This window comes from Leucoraja erinacea, chromosome 20, assembly GCF_028641065.1.
Source record: "Leucoraja erinacea ecotype New England chromosome 20, Leri_hhj_1, whole genome shotgun sequence".
Lineage (NCBI taxonomy): Eukaryota > Metazoa > Chordata > Chondrichthyes > Rajiformes > Rajidae > Leucoraja > Leucoraja erinaceus.
The window spans coordinates 17,964,876-17,987,069 of record NC_073396.1 but is presented as its reverse complement, the minus strand read 5'-3'; the positions used below and the strand labels follow the sequence as shown (position 1 = coordinate 17,987,069).

The 22,194-nt window shown below is 43.1% G+C and overlaps 1 protein-coding gene across 3 annotated transcripts in view; it reads right to left on the bottom strand.

Moving 5' to 3' along the window:
- Positions 1 to 3,106: 3,106 nt before the first annotated feature.
- Positions 3,107 to 22,194, bottom strand: part of lcmt1 (leucine carboxyl methyltransferase 1) — a 28,923-nt gene continuing 9,835 nt past the window's right edge. For 2 of the 3 annotated variants that reach the window (XM_055651437.1, XM_055651438.1), the window contains exons 5-12: positions 19,724 to 19,800; positions 18,003 to 18,064; positions 17,393 to 17,495; positions 10,577 to 10,697; positions 8,781 to 8,882; positions 8,046 to 8,137; positions 7,508 to 7,605; positions 3,107 to 3,806 (exon numbers count right to left, since the gene is read on the bottom strand). In XM_055651437.1, the coding sequence (XP_055507412.1) occupies positions 3,775 to 3,806; positions 7,508 to 7,605; positions 8,046 to 8,137; positions 8,781 to 8,882; positions 10,577 to 10,697; positions 17,393 to 17,495; positions 18,003 to 18,064; positions 19,724 to 19,800 (687 nt within the window). In that variant the 3' untranslated portion in view covers positions 3,107 to 3,774. Of the gene's footprint in view, positions 3,807 to 7,448; positions 7,606 to 8,045; positions 8,138 to 8,780; positions 8,883 to 10,576; positions 10,698 to 17,392; positions 17,496 to 18,002; positions 18,065 to 19,723; positions 19,801 to 22,194 lie in introns of those variants that run through there. The other variant, XM_055651436.1, reaches the window with a different exon arrangement.

Genomic DNA, 22,194 nt, shown 5'->3' with positions numbered 1-22,194 from the left:
GAAAATAGGTGCAGGAGGAAGCCATTTTGCTCTTCCATTCATTGTGATCATGGCTGATCATCCACAATCAGTAACCCGTGCCTGCCTTCTATCCAAGTAAGGGGGGGCATGGCACAGTAACCCGTGCCATGCCCCCCTCGAAATACTCCAAAGCATTTAACACCTTTGATGTGCAGTCACTGATGTAATGTAGAAAGTGCAGCTGCCAAGTTAGTGCATAGCAAGACTTCACTATAGGCCATGTGTTAATCAACATCAATTTGATCAGGAATCAGATATAATACTCCCTTTCTTTAAAGCAATACTATGAGTCAATTTACATTTATCTATGACAATAAATGAAGTCTTAGTAAAACAAAATCACTCCCAGACATGCAGCACTGGCACAGTGATGAAACATCAGCTGGATTTTAGTACACAAGTGGATGGGACCTGATCTGGGATCTTCTGACGCTGAGATGAGTACCCTGGTAATTGAGCCATAGCTAGTGCCAAATGACTGATCACTGTGTGTGTGATGAATAGTGATGAACTGATCAAAGTAATATAATAAATATGAACTGGCAAGGGCAGTTTAGATTTGCATAGGACAATAACAAAAGCATATTTATTTACTAACTAGAATAAGTGAGACCTGCTGGGTCCCTGTCACACGGGAGGCCTGGCCTCCCAATGCAACTCGTTCCCAAACACAATACATTGCACCACTCACCCGTTCCCCCAACGCAATATTCCACCACTCATGCATAGCCCCCAACTGCGCAGGCGCGGCTCATTTCCTCGCATCCCCAGCACTTCCTCCTCTTTCCTCCTCCCCCCAATCCTTCCCTCACCTCATCTTTCACCTACCCCGTCACTCCCTCCATAACTCCTCTCCTGTCCCAACCCCTCTATCCCCCACTCCTCACCTCCCGTATCCCTCCCCACCACTGCCCTTCTCTTCCTCTATTCCCCACTCCCTACCTCCCCTAGTCCCCCCTCTTCCCCAGTGGCCTGAAATTCTTAAATGGAAGAACTTTGGAACCACCAGGATTCTTCATAGAACTGGCCGCCTGGCCAAACTGAGCAAACGGGGGAGAAGAGCCTTGGTCAGGGAGGTGACCAAGAACCTGATGGTCACTCTGACAGAGCTCCAGAATTCCTCTGTGGAGATGGGAAAACCTTCCAGAAGGACAACTATATTTGCAGCATTTCACCAATCAGGCCTTTATGGTCGTGGCCAGATGGAAGTCACTCCTCAGTAAAAGGCTCATGACAGCCCACTTGGAGTTTGCCAAAAGGGACCTAAAGGACTCTCAGACCATGTGTAACAAGATTCTCTGGTCTGATGAAACCAAGATTGAACTCTTTGGTATGGAGGAAGCCAGGCACCGCTCATCACCTGGCCATTACCATGCCTACGGTGAAGCATGGTGGTGGCAGCATCATGCTGTGGGGATGTTTTTCAGCGGCAGGAACTGGGAGACTAGTCAGGATCGAGGGAAAGTTGAACGGAGCAAAGTAGAGAGATCCTTGATGAAAACCTGCTCCAGAGCGTTCTGGACCTCAGACTGGCGTGGAGGTTCACCTTCCAACAGGACAACGAACTGAAGCACACACCCAAGAAAACGCAGGAGTGGCTTTGTGACAAGTCTGTGAATGTCCTTGAGTGGCCCAGCTAGAGCCCGGACTTGAACCAGATCGAACATCTCTGGAGGGACCTGAAAATAGCTGTGCATCCAAACTGACAGAACTTGAGAGGATCTGCAGAGGAAAAATTACCCAAATACAGGGTTGCCAAGCTTGTAGCGTAATACCCAAGAAGACTTGAGGCTGTAAATCGCTGCCAAAGGTGCCTCAACAAAGTACTGAGTAAAGGGTCTGAATACTTATGTAAAAGTGATATTTCAGATTTATTTTTAATTACTTTGCAAACATTTCTAAACACCTGTTTTTGCTTTTTTATTATGAGGTAGATTGATGATTAAAAAAATAATTTAATCCATTTTAGAATAAGGCTGTAACATAACAAAATGTGGAAAAGGTGATGGGGTCTGAATACTTTCTGAATGCACTGTAGCTCTTTAGGACTTTGGTTAGGCTGCATTTGGAGAATTGCATACAGGTCTGGTCACCCCATTACAGGAAAATGTGGAGGTTTTGGAGAGGACAAAGGACATTTATTATCACATACACCAATTGGTGTAGTGAAATTTGAGTTGCCATTGCAACACACCAATAAAAATAAAAGACAGCATTAAAGAATTTAACATTAAACATAAAAACATCCCCCCACAATGGTTCCCACTGTGAGGGAAGGCAGCAAAGTCCAGTCCTCTTCCTCTTGTTCACCCATGGTCGGGCCTACTGAGGCCTCCGCAGTCGTCGCAACGGCGGCCCGACGTTACAGGCCCTCTCGCCGGTGATGGAGCTCCGGCGTCGGAAGAACACTCACAGCGGCCTGGAGTGTCTGGTGAGAGATCCCAGGCTCCGAGGTGTTTAAAAGTCAGCGCCGCCCGCGGCTGGACGCTTCGCAACGACAGCTCCACGATGTTGGAGTCGGCGGTCACAGCACTCCGGAGCTTACCACACGGCAACCCGGGAAAGGCATCGCCCGCTCCGCGCTAGAACTTCTGCGCTGCGCAGCTTCTGGATTAGAGGGTTTCAGCTACAGGGGGAGGTTGGATAGACTTGGATTGTTTTCTCTGAAGCATCAGAGGTTGAGGGGAGACGTGATTGAAGTATATATAATTATGAGAAGCATAGATAGGGTAGACAGTCAAAACCTTTTCCCCAGGGTGGAAATGTCCAATACTAGAGGGCATAATTATAAGGTGAGAGGTGGAAAGATTAATACAGAGAGTGGTGGGAGCCAAGAACACATTGCCAGCTGTGGAAGTGGAGGCAGTTACGATAATGGCATTTAAGAGGCTTTTAGAAAGACACATGGAAGTGCAGGGAATGGAGGGATATGGATCATGTACAGCAGATGAGATAAGTTCCAGTAGGCATCATGTTCAGCATAAACATTGGGGGCCGAAGGGCCTGTTCCAGTGCTGTACTGTTCCATGTACAAGGCAATTTCATTATTTTCTAATTAAAAAAAAAAAAAAAATCTACGTAATAATTGTTTTTCAAATGTTTTTGTGGTTTAATTAGTTTCACATAATTAAAGAGAAAATTTTTAATAGTTTTGTATGCTTGAACATTTGTGAATCTTAGAGATTCTCACTAACCTTCAATCTTATTAATGGGCCCGACAACCAGTGAACCCAAGGTTGCCTCAATTCTGCAGGCAGGCCGTGCCAATGTCAACTGGATGAGCCATGCTATTACCAGTGTTAATCAATCACATCAGTTCATGCATCAGTTCACAAATTCATACATTCTGTTCAAATGCATTCTTAATAAAATTCCTCATTCAAATGATCAATCCTGAGCAGAAATGCTCATAACTACAGCAGTTGTGGCACGTTGTATTTTTGTGAGTAGATGTTTTTAAAGAACATTAATGGTACTACCAAATTTGAATATTTCAATTGTAACTCAGAATGTTGTTGAATGTAACAAATTAAAACAAATTACTATTTTTAATGCAAAACAATAGCATGTTATTCTGACATACATAGAGGTTTTCTCAAAATGATGCACTATCAGCCTTTTCTGTTGCTTTACATATCAACAAACACTTAATCACAAAGGCACTGTCCTATTACAGCTGGAGAAGATTTCCTTTTCATGCACACTGATTGCAGGACTTGTCATTTCAGGCTTGAAGTAGCTTGTCAATGGAAATCAAATGCTCCCAAACATAATGTCACCAATACCTGAAAACAGACAGAAGACATTTACATATGTGGGAGTACAGTGGGTGGTAATTAAGGATGGTAGTTCACTGTAGGACACGTCGTACATCAAACCTGTGTGTCCTTAATTCAAGCCCACTGTACTCCCACACGTTCATTTTTCTTTATTCACTCACACCTTAGCGGGAATTTCAGCACCATACTTCGAAAAATAATTAACGATTCTATTTACTTGATTTCACTTCCAAGACATTTTGCTGAAACAGTGAGCCAACTGGCTTGGAGCAGCATATACAGTGCACTCCATAATGTTTGGGACAAAGACCCATCATTTTTTTATTTGCCTCCGTACTCCACAATTTGAGAAATTTAATAGAAAAAAAATCATATGCGGTTAAAGTGCACATTGTCAGATTTTAACAAAGGCCATTTTTATACATTTTGGTTTCACCATGTAGAAATTACAGCTGTGTTTAGACATAGTCCCTCCCAATTCAGGGCACCATAATGTTTGGGACACAGCAATGTCATGTAATGAAAGTAGTCATGTTTAGTATTTTGTTGCATATCCTTTGCATGCAATGACTGCTTGAAGTCTGCGATTCATGGTCATCACCAGTTGCTGGGTGTCTTCTCTGGTGATGCTCTGCCAGGTTTGTATTGCAGCCATCTTTAGCTTATGCTTGTTTTAGGGGCTAGTCCCCTTCAGTTTTCTCTTCAGCATATAAAAGGCATGCTCAACTGGATTCAGATTGGGTGATTGACTTGGCCACTCAAGAATTGACCATTTTTTAGCTTTGAAAAACTCCTTTGTTGCTTTAGCAGTATGTTTGGGATCATTGTCTTGCTGTAGAATGAACCGCCAGCCAATGCATTTTGAGGCATTTGTTTGAACTTGAGCAAATAGGATGTGTCTATACACTTCAAAATTCATTATGTTACTACCATCAGCAGTTGTATCAATGAAGATAAGTGAGCCAAGACCTCCAGCAGCCATACATGCCCAGGCCATAACACCCCAACCACCGTATTTCACAGATGAGGTGGTATGCTTTGGATCTTGGGCAGTTCCTTCCCTTCTCCATCACTCTGATATGTTAATATTCGTCTCATTTGTCCACAAGACCTTTTTCTAGAAATGTGGTTGCTCTTTTAAGTGCTTTTTGGCAAACACTAACCTGGCCATCCTATTTTTGCGGTTTACTAATGGTTTGCATCTTGCAGTGTAGCCTCTATATTTCTGTGCATGAGGTCTTCTGCGGACACTGGTCATTGACAGATCCACACCTGAAGAGTGTTTCTGATCTGTCAGACAGGTGTTTGGGGATTTTTGGGGTCATCAGCTGATTGGAGGTCTTTATTCTCTTTATTCTCGACAGAATTCTTCTGTCATCAGCTGTGGAGGTCTTCCTTGGCCTGGCAGTCCTTGTGCAATTAGTAAGCTCACCAGTGCTCTCTTTCTTCTTAATGATGTTCCAAACAGTTAATTTAGGTGAGCCTAAGGTTTGACTGGGGATGATCAGCCATGATCACATTGAATGGCGGTGCTGGCTCGAAGGGTCGAATGGCCAACTCCTGCACCTATTGTCTATTGACTGATGTCTCTAACTGTTTTATTCTTGTTTCTCAGTCTCATAATGGCTTCTTTGACTTTCATTGGCACAACTTTGGTCCTCATGTTGATGAACAGCAATAAAAGTTTCCAAAGGTGATGGAAAGACTGGGGGAAAGACTAGGTGCTGAGAGCTCTCTTGTACCTGCATTAAGAAGGCATTTAAACACACCTGAACAATTACAAACACCTGTGAAGTCATGTGTCCCAAACATTATGGCGCCCCGAAATGGGGGGACAATGTATAAACACAGCTGTAATTTCTACATGGTGAAACCAAAATGTGGATGTAGTGTACCCGGACTTTCAGAAAGCATTTGATAAGGTCCCACATAGGGTGCTGACATGGATAGAAAATTGGTTGGCAGACAGGAAACAAATAGTAGGGATTAACGGGTCCCTTTCAGAATGGCAGGCAGTGACTAGTGGGGTACCGCAAGGCTCGGTGCTGGAACCGCAGCTATTTACTATATATATTAATGATTTAGATGAAGGGATTAAAAATAACATTAGCAAATTTGCAGATGACACAAACCTGGGTGGCAGCGTGAAATGTGAGGAGGATGCTATGAGGATGCAGGGTGACTTGGACAGGTTGGGTGAGTGAGCAGATGCATGGCAGATGCAGTTTAATGTGGATAAATGTGAGGTTATCCACTTTGGTGGCAAAACAGGAAGGCAGATTATTTGCTAGTGTTGCTCCCAATTCCCTCTTCCAAATCATTAATATATATGGTAAACAGTTGCTGCCCCAACACGGAGCCTTGCGGCACTCCACTCGCCACTGCCTACCATTCTGAAAAGGACCCGTTCACTCCTACTCTATTGAGGGAGTGCAGCGTTGGTTCACATGGTTAATTCCCGGGATGGCGGGACTGTCATGTGTTGATAGAATGGAATGGCTGGGCTTGTATACTCTGGAATTTAGAAGGATGAGAAGGGATCTTATTGAAACATATAAGAATATTAATGGTTTGGACACGCTAGAGGTAAGAAACATGTTCTTGATGTTGGGGGAGTCCAGAACCAGGGGCCTGATATTAAGAATAAAGGGTAAGCCATTTAGAATGGAGATGAGGAAATACTTTTTCACACAGAGAGTTGTGAGTCTGTGGAATTCTCTGCCTCAGAGGACGGTGGAGGCCAGTTAGCTGGATGCTTTCAAGAGTTAGATAGAGCTCTTAAAGATAGCAGAGTCAAGGGATATGGTAGAAGGCAGGAATGGGGTACTGATTGTAGATGATCAGCCATGATCACATTGAATGGCGGTGCCGGCTCGAAGGGTCGAATGGCCGACTCCTGCACCTTTTGTCTATAACAAGAGACAAAATTGACATGGTGAGGAACAAAGTTAAATCACCAAGGCAATTTCAAGGCGGCTGGTCTCATAATATGCTTAAAGGGTGTGGTACATGAAATATACCTGCCAGAGCAGGTAGTTGGGGCAGGTACTATAACAACATTTAAAAGACACTTGGACAGGTACATGGATAGGATAGGTTTAGAGGGAAATGGTCCAAACGTGGGCAAATGGGACTAGTTTAGATTATCTTGGTCGGCATGGACTAGTTGTGCCAAAGGGACTATTTCCATGCTGTATGACCCTATAATCCTTTTTCTATGGAATTATGGAATTCCCTGCCAAAGAGGGCAGCGGAGGCCAAATCACTGGATGGATTTAAGAGAGAGTTAGATAGAGCTCTAGGGGCTAGTGGAGTCAAGGAATATGGGGAGAAGGCAGGCACGGGTTATTGATAGGGGACGATCAGCCATGATCACAATGAAAGGCGGTGCTGGCTCGAAGGGCCGAATGGCCTCCTCCTGCACCTATTTTCTATGTTTCTTTTTCAATTTTCCAGACACTGCCAGTATCCACACCTTCTTCTGCTAATGGTGTTTCTGACCGAGCTGATTGCTGCTTCATACTGGGAGATATTGACCAACTTGTGGAGACCTGCAAACTGCATCTGATTTTCATCAAGGGTAATTGGCCAAGGACTGGAACTCAGTTCTATAACCGGAACTCATCTACCAATACATCAATGCATATGTACAAGATTTATTTGCTAACTGACCTGTATAGGGTGGATATTATGAAATAAATAATTACCAAAATCTTCACTATCTTTTGTGGCCCAGCAGATACAATAATGTTGCAGAAGCTGCTGCAAAAGCTCTTTCTCATCCAAGAATTCCAGTTGCTCTATCCTAGGGGAAACCAACACAAGGTTAGAAGAAAACGTTTCTTTTAAAAGGGCAAAGTTACCGAATGGATGAATTAACCCATTTTAATAGTACTCCAAAGACACTGGATGTGATTGTGATAGTCTAGTGCCAACACATCAGAGAAAGGCAAAACTCAAAAACCCTAATCCCAAGATCATCATAATAAAAGTTGTGCTTAGCTTCCAGAACAAAATTACTTAAAATCACATATTTAGTTAATTGTTTTGTATTAATGGCTCTATAAATGAGCCTTACATTGAGTTTTCTATAAAGGATCCAAGTGTTTTGGCAAAGGATCTTCAACCAGAAAAATTAACAGTTTCTTCCTCCACAGATGCTGCCTGACCTCCTGATTGCTCTGCATTTTCTTATTTTGTTTCAGATTACTTGTCACATAAAAAATACCCACAAGTTAAACATACCTCTGAACATCTGCTTGTGGCAAGCTGTTATAAACATTCACCATGTCCAAGACATTCACATTGTCCCAGCCATTTACAAGAAAGCGATCCTTCTGTGAATGAAGAATAATTTTTATGAGGCACTCACCGATTGTACTAACAAAGCCTTTTAATATTGATGAATAGATAGCTTCAAAGTTCTATAAAATGGAATTTAGAAAGACATTTATATTTTTAACATCTTACCCTGCTTTTGTTTTGGAGTGCATTAATTGTTGTTATATAGACAAGTTCTTGGTATTCCCAATTCAACACACACCAGTAAGATAAATGACAATCTCATATAGCTGTGGTGTGGGAGCAATGTTGTCCTTCAGATAAGGGGAACTTCCTGTGTTTATTCAAATTGTGCTGCAATATCTTTACACACAGATCTGATTCGATGTTTTGAAAATCTTATAAAAAGAATGCTACTGCTGATGTTGTCTTGCTCAGTGGAACACCAGCCTCATGTTATACACTTCCTGGTGGAAGCTTGAATTCATAATCCATTGCTCCAGGGATGATACTGCTATTAAGTGATCAATCTGAATTATTTAGTCATTATTTTGCACAATTTCAAAATGCAGAATGCATATTATCGTGACATTGTCTTCTTAAGAAGCATTTTCAATAGTAAATCGAAACAAAAGTAAATCAGAAGTGCAATCAGTCAATGAAAAATGTTCACGTGATTGCAACAAAGTTGTACAAAACCTGCGTCTCCAGAGTTTGACAGATTTCTACGCCAGCAAGGTTACACTGTCGTCGATGTAAGTTTTCGATCATCACTTGGCCAAAGCGATCGCTCATATTCACCTGAAATCATTGAAATGAGGGAACGCTTTCATTAATTTTGGTGAAACAGAGACTTCAAAGTTGGTAAATATAAGAATCAACTGTGTCAGCAATTTCTCAAAACAGCAGACGATTGACTTCAAGCAACATAGATTGCAAGAAAAATATTGTCAGAGTCATACAGTAAAGAAACAGGCCTTTCTGCCTACTGGGTCTGTGCTGACAATGAAACACCCATTTACACTAATCATCCACTAACCCATTTTATATTGCCTACATTCACATCAACTCCTCCCAGATTCACCCATTCACCTATACTAGTATTTTGCAGTGGTCAATTAACTCACTCACCTGCATGTCTTTGAGACAAGAGGAAACTGGAGCACCCTGGGGAAACCCATGCAGTCACAGGGAGAACACACACAAACCCAACACAGACAGCACGGGAGGTCAGAATTGAGCCCAGGTCCTTGGGGCTGCGAAGCAATGGTTCTACCAGCTGCGTCATCTGTCATCCAAACATCATAATACTATAAAGATTGTCCCCGGGTTATGCATGGGTTCCATTCCTGAGAACCGTCTGTAAGACGATTTCTCCATGTCAAAATATGTTCATTTTCTTTTGCTGCCCATATTGTAAAAATAAAGCCCATAACGTTGGCATAGATAGGGTAGATTGTCAGAACCTTTTTCCCCATACTAGAGGGAAATGATTAAAAGATATGTTGGGGCATTTTTTTTTACAGTGGTGAGTGCCTGGAAAGTGCTGCTGGGAATGGTGGTGGAGGAAGATACAAAAGTGACATTTAAGTCTTCTACATAGGCATATAGATGTGCAGGGAGTGGAGGTATATGGATTATGTGCAGGCAGATAAGAGATGGTCTTGGCATCATATTTGGCAAAGACATTGTGGACCGAATGCTTGTTCCTGTGTTGCACTATGTTCTATGTGCCGCTTTGCATAAGCTTCCTATGATTATTTATTTTCGGCTAGAGTCTAGGTTCAACCGTGACCTTGGATGCTGTTTGTGTGGAGTTTGCAGGTTCTCCCTATGACTGCGTGGGTTTTCTCTGGGTGCACCCACATCCCAAAGACGTGCAGGTTTGTAAGTTAAGCCTCTGTAAATTTCCCCTCGTGTGCGAAAGTGGCATAACGTTGATTGATGGTTGGCATGGACTCAGTGGGCTAAAAGGCCTGTTTCCATGATGTATCTCTAAACAAAATCAATAAATAATAACCACAATACCAGTACACAAATAAAAATTCAGACTGACACAACCCATAATTAAACTAATAGAATATATACTGCATCCAGTCCAATTGGAACATTGTGAAGCATTTTCTTACAATCTTATTTCCCTTAAAGATGTGTGGATGTATTTGTGTAAAGTCAGATTTACGACATTCGAAAGCCAGTCAACCCTTGTAGTTGCATTATCGTAAGTCTCATGAAATTAAGAAATACAACCATTATAAAACTTGGTTAGTGAATTTAAAAAACAGAATTGCAAATTATGTATTGCAGGCATATTTCCTCTGCAAACTTCTACACAGTGCAATGCATATTCATAAGCTCCCCACAACATTCCTGAATTAAACTTCAATAGTCTGAGAAAAGATGTGCTTACCAATAAACTTCAATAGTAAGGAAAAGTATGTGCTTACCAATAAACTGTAATAAACAATTGCTGGGAAAATGATTAATATTATTACCTGCTCGTAATTGATAAACATGGTGGTACTGAAAGTACTGGAAGCCCACTTGATCAATTCTGCAGATTGCTCAGGGGTCATGTACACAAGGACACATTCCGCCATTAGCAATGTTGGTAACCTAGGTGACAAATAACAGAGCGTTAACCTAAACGGGGCTATCTGAGTAAAAAACACTGGTACATTAGATATCTGTACACTTATAATGCACACAATAAGCACAAGATTCCTTGGCTATAAATCTCAATTGTGACCAGGGGTCACTCTTTAATTAATTATCATCTAAGTAGAGTATTGAGACCATGAGACATTTGACACATAATCAATATTTCTCCTGCAGAATGTTTTTCCATTGCAGTAAAGAATATTCAAATATATGTTAGAGAGTAAATAAAGTATCATCACTTTGCTGTGTTGATAATGCGTACATGCAGGTGCAAATATTTTGTGAGGTAGGAGTGCTATAGAGCCAGGGTGTATGGACGAGTGTATGAAGAGTGTCAAGAGTTGTAAGGAAAATGATGGTTAATTCCTTTTACCAAAAAATAATAAATCCAGTCTAATTTCAAATCACATAGAAAACTGTCAGGTAACTCGAAGTTGCAAGTTAACATTTACTAAAAATCAACTATGCATTCCTTTGTAGGAGAGAATTAAAAAGCAGTGATGGCGCATAAGCTTGCGTTGAACCTTGGCTAGACCACAACTCCACTAATTATCTAACTATCTGCAAATCTCAATGTTTCACCATGAGGCATACCAGGTAATATTCGTCATTCTCAAATGTACCGAGGCTTCTGTTCTTGCACTCCCTTACACTTACCCAGACCCAGAATGCTGTACTCCATTTCACTCACCCAACCCCGATTGCAGCACTCCCTTACACTATCCCAGGCCCTAGGCTGTGCTTCCTTACACGCGCCTACGCCCTGGGTCCAGCTCCCTTTCACTTCTCAGGCCCTGGTCCTCGTCTCCGTTCTAAATGGCTGGTTCTGGACTCCCCCAACATCGGGAACTTGTTTCCTGCCTCTAGCGTGTCCAAACCCTTAATAATCTTATTTGTTTCAATGAGATAACCTCTCATCCTTCTAAACTCCAGAGTATTCAAGCCCAGCCGCTCCATTCTCTCAACATATGACAGTCTCGCCATCCCGGGAATTAACCTTGTAAACCTACGCTGCGCACCCTCAATAGCAAGAATGTCCTTCCTCAAATTAGGAGACCAAAACTGCACACAATACTCCAGGTGTGGACTCACTAGCGCACACCTGGTATACTAGTTACCTTACATATCCCAAAGTCAAGCAGTTAGGGCATGTGGGTAGAGCTGAGAAACGAAAAGGAAGCGATCACAACTCTTCATCTGGTCAGTGAGAGATAGAGGCGCAGATATGTGGACAGTGTTAAACAAAGAAGTGTTAAAAAAACAGGGTAATTATAGTTGGGGGTTTCAACTTCCCCCAATATAAACCAACATTGACTAAATGTGGAAACATTGAAGAGAGGGCAAAATATTTAAAGTACATCCAGGGGGATGTACATCCTCGAGCCAAATAGTACATAGCCCATGAGGGGCGATACTCATTCTAATCCTTGGAAATATAGCTGGACAAGTGAAATAAGCGTCAGTGGGAGAACATTTTGGGATCATGACCATAATTCAATTGGCTTTTATGTTGTTATGGAAAAGGATATAAGGCCTGGAGAAGGACACAGCAAGTTAGTTTCCATCTGGGCACATTGCCAACTTCCGGATTCATTTTCAAAATCAACAATTTAGATTTTCCGTTAATATTAGAATTGGCCAGTTCCACTGTCTGTATCCATCTGTATTAAGCCAAGATCTTACTGAATGGTGGAGTAAAGCATGGTGGAATTCAAAAGATTATTCTCCACAATTACTGCCACAGTAAAATAAATTTGACCAGACATCCTCCCTTCTCTTGCCCTTTCAGCATTTCGCAGGGATCATTTCCTTCACAAGCCTCAGTTAACTCTTCCGTTCCCACCAACCACCCCCTTCTAATGGCGATCTGCTGTGCAACCGCAGGTGATGTAACATTTGTCCTTTACCGTCTTCTCTTCCCACCATCAGGGACCTAAACAATCCTTACAGGTGAAGCAAAGGTTTCATTGTACCGTTAAACCTGTGTTAACCTGCATATGACAAATAAAAACTGAACTGAACTGAACTGAAATCTAGTTTAATACATTTAATGTTCACAATGTGGTCTCCACTACACTGAAGAAACCAAATGCAGGTTGGGTGATTGGTTCACAACTAACTTTTGTTCAGTCCACAGAGGTGACCCAGCGTCTCCCACTCTGACTCTGTCTGTGGCCGCCTGCACTGTCACACGGCACACTACAAGCTTGTGGAACAGCACCCCATCTCTCATCTGGGCATCTTGCAGCCTTCCATTGAGGAATGTTGATTTCTACAACTTCTAATATCTTTTTGTATTAGTTGGCACATCTTCTTGCCCTGCTTTTGTCTACAATCTCACTCTAACTGCCCCCATTCACTCATTGATCAGATTACCTTGTTTACAGCTTATCCCCATGGTCCCCTTGTTTTCACGCTCGGAGAGCCACCCCCCCCTTGCCCCACCTCAACAAACTTCTTACGCCTTCTTTCCAGTTTTGACGTCTTTGACCTGAAACATTAATTCTGTTTCCCATTCTGACCTGCTGAGTATTGCCAGCAAACAAAACTCAAAAAAACTAAATGTTCTGTTTTTATTTTAAACATCCTGGTGAATCTCCTCTGCATGTTCGACAGTGCAATCACATACTGTGGCAACCAAAACTGCACATAATGCTCAGCTGTGGCCTAATCAAAGTTTTACAACCTCTTTGCATTTTATCTATGCCCTGGCCAATTAAGGCAATATCACAACAAGGCAATATCCCATAGGCCTTCATCCCCATCTAATGCTCTTGTGCTGCCACCTTTTGGCATCAATTGATTTATACACCATGGTCCCTATGTTCTTCAAAACCCGAGGACCATGCATTCATGGTGGACTTAATAGAGCTTCCTCTCCAAATGCATCACCTTACACTAATCAAAATTAAATTCCATCTGCCATTGCAATCCAATTTAACAGCTGATCGATATCATTCTGTAACCTATGACTAGCATTACTATCCAACAACATCACCAATTTTTATGTTATCAGTAAGCTTAGTAATCATAATTCCTAAAAGAAAACAAAGTGTTAGAGTACAGGTGGGTCAGGCAGCATCCCAGGCGAACATGGATAGGTGTCGTTTTGGATAAAACCCTTCTTCAGACCAATTGTAGGGGTGGGGGGTGGGGGATGGCGAGAAGAAAGCTGGAAAAGGGGAGAGGCAGGTCAAAGCGTGGAAGGTCGGCACAGGCTAGAGGCGGTTTGATAGATGTATGGTTGGAGCAAAGGAGGTGTGAGACAGGTTTGAAGAGTTGTGGATTGTAAAGCTAGAGGGAGGAACGTGGTGGGGAAGAGGGTGAGTGGAGGTGAAATAGGCAGGAGACCAGGTGGGGTGTAGGGGAGTGAAGTGGGAGGGTGTGTGTCAGGGGGAATGGATAGGGGGTACTCTAAAAGTGGAGAATTTAATGTTCATACTGTTGGTTGTTAGTTGCTATTGTTGGTTGTTAGCTGATATGAGATGCTATTCCTCAGGTTTGCATGTGACCTCACTTTGGCAATGGATGAGGCACAGGACAGAAAGCTCAAAGTGAAAATGGGAAGAGGAGATAAAATGGTAGCAGTAGAGTTGCAGCCTTACAGCGTCAGAGACCCAGGTTTGATCCTGAATATGGGTGTTGTCTGTAGAGAGTTTGTATGTTCTCCCTATGACCATGTGGGTTTCTCTGCCACAGAGGGTAGTTGAGGCCAGTTCATTGGCTATATTTAAGAGGGAGTTAGATGTGGCCCTTGTGGCTAAGGGGATCAGGGGGTATGGAGAGAAGGCAGGTACAGGATACTGAGTTGGATGATCAGCCATGATCATGATAATGGCGGTGCAGGCTCGAAGGGCCGAATGGCCTACTCCTGCACCTATTGTCTATGTTTCTCCAGGTGTTCCGGTTTCTTCTCACATCCTAAAGACGTGCACTTTTGTAGATCAATTGGCTTCTGTAAATTGTCTCTGGTAAGTAGGATTGAACTAGTGTACAGGTGAACGCTGGTCGGCGCAGACTCAGTGGGCCGAAGGGCCTGTGTCCATGCTGCATCTCTAAACTAAACTAACTAAACTAAGCCGCCTGGGCTACATCTCATCAACATACCCAGTAAGACTGCTAATACCGTTGTTTTAATCTAATAAAATGCTCTAGACTTTTTTCTGGATATTAGATATTTAAGGGCCACTCTTCACTCTCCCAGTTTGTTACAGGTGGACCACATTTTTATGGCTGCTTTTAGTGGCCCCCAGTAACTACCAGATGAACCGTGCCCGGGCAATGAATATGGTTCCATGTTGGAGCTACAAGATTTGTTCTAAAAGGTTTGGGACACACAGTGGTGCAGCTGATAGATCTGCTGCCTCACTGCGCCAGAGATCTGTGTTTGATCCTGACCTTGGAAGCTGTCTATGTGGTATTTGCACATTCTCCCTGTGACCACGTGGGTTTCCTCCGTGAGTTCTGGTCACATCCCAAAGACAAGTGGGGTTGTAGACTAATTGGCACTGTAAATTTCCCTGAGTGCGTGAGGAGTGGATGAGAAAGTGGGATAACGTAAATCTAGCATGAACAGATGATCAATGGTCGGTGTAGACTCAGCGGTGTAGACTCAGTGGGCCTTAGGGTTTGTTTCCACATGCCATCGCTAAACTATAGACTAAATTAAAGTAAACTAACCAAACCTCCTTCACTTAGGAGAGAGATGGTGTTGCACAATGGATGGAAGAATCAGAGTGTTGATGCAACCTCTGTACAATGACTAAATGTGATAGTTACTCTCACCGATTAAGTTACGAATTGAAATGTATAGGAGCAAGGAGGTCCTACTGAAGTTGTACATGGCCCTGGTAAGGCCACACCTGGAGTGTTGTGTACAGTTTTAGTTTCCTAATTTGAGAAAGGACATTCTTGCTATTGAGCAAGTGCAGCGTAATTCCCGGGATGGCGGGACTGACATATAATAAAAGAATGGATCGACTGGGCTTATATTCATTGGAATTTTGAAGGATGAGAGGATATTTTATGGAAACATATAAAATTCTTAAACGATTGGACAGGGCAGATGCAGGAAAAATGTTTCTGATGTTGGGCGAGTCCTACTCCTGCACCTATTTTCTATGCTTCTATGTAAACCGGGAGAATAAAGTCAATATGCTTTTCAATATGCTTAAAATTAATATGCTTTTTCATTAAGTTGGTTTTGTCACCTATTTACAATAACTGTTATGAATTTTAGAACTCAGCCTTAAAAAATGGAAGGTACACAAAAATGCTGGAGAAACTCAGCGGTGCAGCAGCATCTATGGAGCGAAGGAAATAGGTAATGTTTCGGGCCGAAACCCTTCTTCAGACTGATAGGGGGTGGGGGGGGAGAAGGAAGGAAAAAGGGAGGAGGAGCCCGAGGGCGGGGGGATGGGAGGAGACAGCTCGAGGTTTAAGGAAGGGGAGGAGACAGCAAGGGCTAGCAAAATTGGGAGAATTCAATGTTCATGCCCCCCGGAAGCAGGCTACCCAGGCGGAATATGAGGTGTTGTTCCTGCAATTTCCGGTGTTGCTCACTCTGGCAATGGAGGAGACCCAGGACGGAGAGGTCGGATTGAGAATGGGAGGGGGAGTTGAAGTGCTGAGCCACCGGGAGTTCAGGTAGGTTCTTGCGGACTGAGCGGAGGTGTTCGGCGAAACGATCGCCCAACCTCCGCTTAGTCTCACCGATGTAAATCAGCTGGCATCTAGAGCAGCGGATGCAGTAGATGAGGTTGGAGGAGATACAGGTGAACCTTTGTCGCACCTGGAACGAATGCTTGGGTCCTTGAATGGAGTCGGGGGGGGGGGGGGAGGTAAAGGGACAGGTGTTGCATTTCTTGCGGTTGCAACGGAAAGTGCCCGGGGAGGGGGTGGTATGGGAGGGAAGGGAAGAATTGACAAGGGAGTTGCGGAGGGAGCGGTCTTTGCGGAAGGCAGACATGGGGGGAGATGGGAAGATATGGCGAGTGGTGGGGTCACGTTGGAGGTGGCGAAAATGGCGGAGGATGATTTGTTGTATTTGCCGGCTGGTGGAGTGAAAGGTGAGGACTAGGGGGACTCTGCCCTTGTTGCGAGTGCGGGGATGGGGAGAGAGAGCAGTGTTGCGGGGTATGGAGAGACAGACTTAAAAAATGGAAGGCTGAATAGCTTGAGTTTAGAAGAATGAGAGGATATATAAATTCTTCAAAGGTTTGACAGGATCTAACTGGTATTTTCCCCTCATGAGAGGAGCAGAGATGTCAGAATTAAATAGGTCCTCTCAAAAACTGATATAAAGAAAAATATTATTCTCTCAAATGATTGTGAGCATTTGGAATTCCTATCCCCAGAAAGCTGGTGGAGACTGATGTATAATCAAAAGTGATGAGGAAAGGGCAGGAAAGTGAAACTGAGGAAGTTGGATCAGCTTCATGTTGGAGCAGGCTCGAGGGGCTGAATGGCCTACTCTTGTTCCTCTTCTTACAATCACATATTATTTCAGTATTATGACATGGTAAAGACCTGTCCGGAGAGATCCACAGTGAGATAATAATACAAATTTACAGTTCCAGAATGGGATTCATTATGTTGTTGGAGTTTGTGTTGTGTCAGGATAGGGACATTAACTAACTATGAATACTTACTTTGTATCCAGACCAAATCTCCTTAATCTTTCCAGCAGCACGGGGAGGTCACGGAGATCTTGCCCAATAATGGCATAGCGATTAGAATCCATGTTGGAGCCATCTTGCAAATGGACAAAATCTTGAAGTGAACATTCTTGAACAATGCTTATCAACAATTTCAATTTAAAAACAAAGTTCAAGTGTAAAATCATTTGAAACCACAGCATTCTTGACGGGTATCTGGTGTTAAGCAATTTGTGATACCGAAAGAGTGCAAAGCATTGGAGTCCATGTGCTTTGCTATCGGAACAAGCTAGGCATGGTGACAAAGAGATAGCCACCAAGAATGACATGGTCACGTAATACAATTTATCAACCACGCATGCTAAAGTTGAACTCCTCATCAAATTGACCAAATTCAGGACCAGAATATAAATATGCAACTCATAAGGTTTTGCGACTTAAGATGTGGTTCTCAACAGGATTGGTGCAACTGAGTTATATGATTCATTCATACAGCTATTTCAAGAAGAAACGTAATCTATGCACCAAAGAACAGTCCATGTTAGCTATTTAAACCCATTGATATTTAAAGGGGATCAGGTATAAAAATATGATTCTTTCTCACCTATCAGCAGACTACTACTTGAATGTGTTTCTATAATAGGCTTTGACAATGGAGGCTTTGTTCTGGAGGAAAGAGGAAACAATTATATGTGGTTTATTGACAATGTTACAACACAATAATTAGTCTAGAGAAGAAAAGGATTTTAACAATGGCAAATGACTCAGTTTAACAAACATTAAAGTGCAAGTTTAATAACCTCATGCACACAGGTGTGCTTGAATAACAACAGCAGATTCACAATTAAAATGGTAAAACAACATCTCTAAGTTAGAAAGTAAAGATAATCCAAACTTTTGTAGCTATTCATAATTCAAATGACATACCCAGATCTACCGAGAAAAATTGAGTAAGAAGGAATTGCAGATGCTGGTTTACACCGAAGATAGACACAAAATGCTGGATTAACTCAGCGGGACTGGCAGCATCTCTGGAAAGAAGGAATTGGTGATGTTTCGGGTCAAGACCCTTTTTCAAGAAACATCACTTATTCAAGTTCTCCAGACATGCTGCCTGACCCACTGAAATACACCAGCACTATGTGTCTTTTTTTGTAAACCAGCATCCGCAGTTCCTTGGGCCAGCTGTGTGGGACTTTGGTTAGGCCACATTTGGATTATTGCGTGCAGTTCTGGTCACCTTATTATAGGAAGGATCTGGAGGCCTTAGAGAATGTACAGAATGTTGGCTGGATTAGGGGGTATTAACTACAAGAAGAGGTTGGACAGAGTTGGATTGTATTCCCTGGAGCATCAGAGCTTGAGGGAAGATCTGGGAGAAGTATATAACATTTTGAGAGGCATAGATAGGGTAGACAGTCAGAACCTTTTTCCTTAGGTGGAAATGGTTAAATAATTAAGGGTATAGCTACAAGGTGATAGGGGCAAGGTTTAAAGAAAATGTGCAGGGCAAGTTTTATTTTTACACAGAGGGTGGTGGATGCCTGGAATACACTGACTTGGTTGGTGGTGGAGGCAGAAAGGATAGTGGCATTTAAGAGGTTTTTAGATAAGCACATGGATATGTAGCGAACGGAGGATCTTGATCACATGCAGGCAGACGAGTTTAGTTAATCTTGGCATCATGTTTGATATAGACATTGTGGGTTGAGAGTCCTGTTCTTGTGCTGTACTGTTCAATGCTCTAATAAGAATATTCCTTACTTATTAGTACATGGGGTAATTATAGGTAGTTATAACGGATGTATGAAAGGCTAAAACAGCATCTTGGCAAATTTGGGAAAGGTGGAAAACATTTATTTTACAAAGTGTTGAATTAAGCCTATTGATAACATTAAGAAACAATGAATTAATGCAGGAAACAATGTTGAGAGTCTCAAATGTTTTTTAGCTTGGCTTGTTGCAAATAGCTTTATCTCCCAGGCAGAGCTGGTTCCAATGGCACTTATTTAAGAAAAATATGTGTTTATTCACAATACTTGGAATATATTTCCTTGTTCAATATCAAAAGATATTATCGTCGAGAGTTGGTCCCTCTCTCCATCAGCAGCAATTACAGTGCCACTTCTGCGGGAATGTGTTATAATAGTAAGACAAGTTTGTCGAAACAGCATTATAATTTCTCATTCTCTATCTTGAGAAAAAAGGGTCTTTGCATCAATCTATGATACATTATATTGTTATACTGTTCAATTACTGTATGACCTGCTCGTGGAGGGAACTGAAATTGGAAATGAAGTTGGTAATTTAATTAAATGAACTTACTTTATCAAGTGCAATTTTCTCATGGCAATCATTGGAAAGTCAACTTCAAAGTATTTTTTTGGAAGCATATTTTGATCCTGAGGTTAAAAAAAGATTAATACAAATTTAACACTGGAAGTAATTTGAATAGAAGATACACACAAAAAGCTGGAGTAACTCAGCGAGTCAGACAGCATCTCTGGAGAAAAGGAATAGGTGATGTTTCGGATTGAGACCCTTCTTCAGACTGCAAGTCAGGGCAAAAGGAAATGAGAGATATAGTGGGTGATATAGAACAAATGAATGAAAGATATGCATATCCTTCATTCATTTATTCCAGATGTGTTTAGAGAGGTAGAAACCAACTACTGCTGCTGGGATACTGAAGATGGACACAAAGTGCTGGAGTGGGTCAGGCAGCATCTCTGGTCTATCGAGTGTACTCTGCCATTCAATCATGGCTGATCCATCTATCCTTCTCAAGCCCATTCACCTGCCTTTTCCCCAACAACCTTTAACGCCCTCACTAATCAAGAATTACTAATCTCCATTTTAAAAATACCCAATGACGGCCTCCACAGCCATCTGTGGCAATGAATTCTACAGATTAATCAACCTTTGACGTCCTCTCAAAATAAATACAGGTGCACAACCTTTTATCCGAAAGCCTTGGGACCAGACACTTGTCGGATTTCGGACATTTTCGGATTTCCGAATGGAAGATTTTTAGCGTAGATTAGGTAGGTAGCGCGGGCTGCTTGAAAAGTCTGGAGCAGCTGCCTCCTCCCCGGAGAATCATTGCATAAATGTTAGTCAGTTAGTTTGGAGGGATTTTATGTGGTGGTGGTGGTGGAGTAGGGGTGAAGGGGGAAACTTTAATTCTTAGTCCCCAACCTGGTCGGCGACTCCCAACCTCGCGGAGCTGGGGGCTTCGTCCGGCCGCGGGCGGCGCCGGTTGGAGCTCCGACCCCGGCAACTCTACCCCTGGCTGCGAGGCTCCAAATCCAGCGACGCTCCGCGAACGTTGGGTCGGCGGCCACAGCGCTCCGGAGCTTGCCGCACGGCGACCCGGTGAGGCATTGCCCGCTCCCCGCTGGTATCCCAGCGCTGCGACGCCGCCGACTCCCGACATTCGCGGAGCTGGGGCGTCCGGCCGCGGGCCGCGGGCCGCGGGCCGCGCTGGATTTAGAGTGCCTCGCAGCCAGGGGTAGAGTTGCCGGGGTCGGAGCTACAACTGGCGCCGCCCGCTGTCCCACCGGCCACAGCGCTGCGGAGCTTACTGCACGGCGACCCGGTAAGGCATTGACTGCTCCCCGCCTCTCCGACCAGGTAGGGGACTAAGAATTAAAGTTTACCCCTTCACCCCCCCCTTCACATAAAAGCCCTCCAAACTAACTGACTAACATTTAAGCAATGATTTACAGATGTTTAAGTGTCTCCCCGGTCTCCGGGGAGGAGGCAACCGCTACAGTAGTACAGACCTGGGTTGACCGTGGGTCGTTTCGGGTCAAGTTTGGCACCAAACGCGAGCTTTGGTGCGCAGACGACATCTGGAAAAAATGGCCGGTTTTCACAGTTTTTCGGTTTCCGGAACACCGGATAAAAGGTTGTGCACCTGTACTAATATTGCGCTTGCAAATTAACTTTTGGGAATCCTGCGCCAGCACTCCCAAATTTCCTTGCATCTCCGATTTCTGAATTCTCTCCCCATTTAGAAAATAGTCTGTGCCTTTATTCCCACTACCAAAACTCATGAGTCCATACTTTGTTACACTGTATTCCATCTGCATTGCTTTGCCCACTTTCCAAACCTGTCTAAGTCCTTCTGTAGAGTCCCTGCCATCTCTACACTGCCTGTCCCACCACATATCTTTGTATCATCCACAAACCTGGCCACAGATCCTTCAATTCCCTCATCCAAATCATTGATATACCATGTGAAGAGTATCAATCCCAGCACCAAACCCTGCGGAACACCGCTAGGCACTGGCAGCCAACTAGAAAAAGCGCCCTTTATTCACACTTTTTACCGTCTTTGTCATTCAGCCAATCTTCTATCTATGCTGGTATCTTCCCTCTAATACCATGGGTTCTCGTCTTTGTTAGCAGCCTCACACGTGGCACCTTATCAAAGGCCTTCTAAAAATCCAGGAAAACAACATCCACTGACTGTCCATCCTGCTATTTACTTCCTCAAAGATTCCAACAGATTCGCCAGGCAAGATCTCCCCTTATCAAAACCATGCTGACCTCAGCCTATTTTATCAAGTTTCTTCTAAGTACTCAGAAACCTCATCCTTTATAATGGACTCTAAAATCTTACCAACCAGGCTAACTGACCTATAGTCAGGCTAACTGGCCTATAGTTTCCCGTCTAGTTTTGCTCCCATCTTGAACAGTGGAGTAATATTTGCAATTTTCCAATCCCCTAGAACCACTCCTGACTCTGGTGATTCTTGAAAGATCCCCACTAATGCCTCCACAATCTCTAA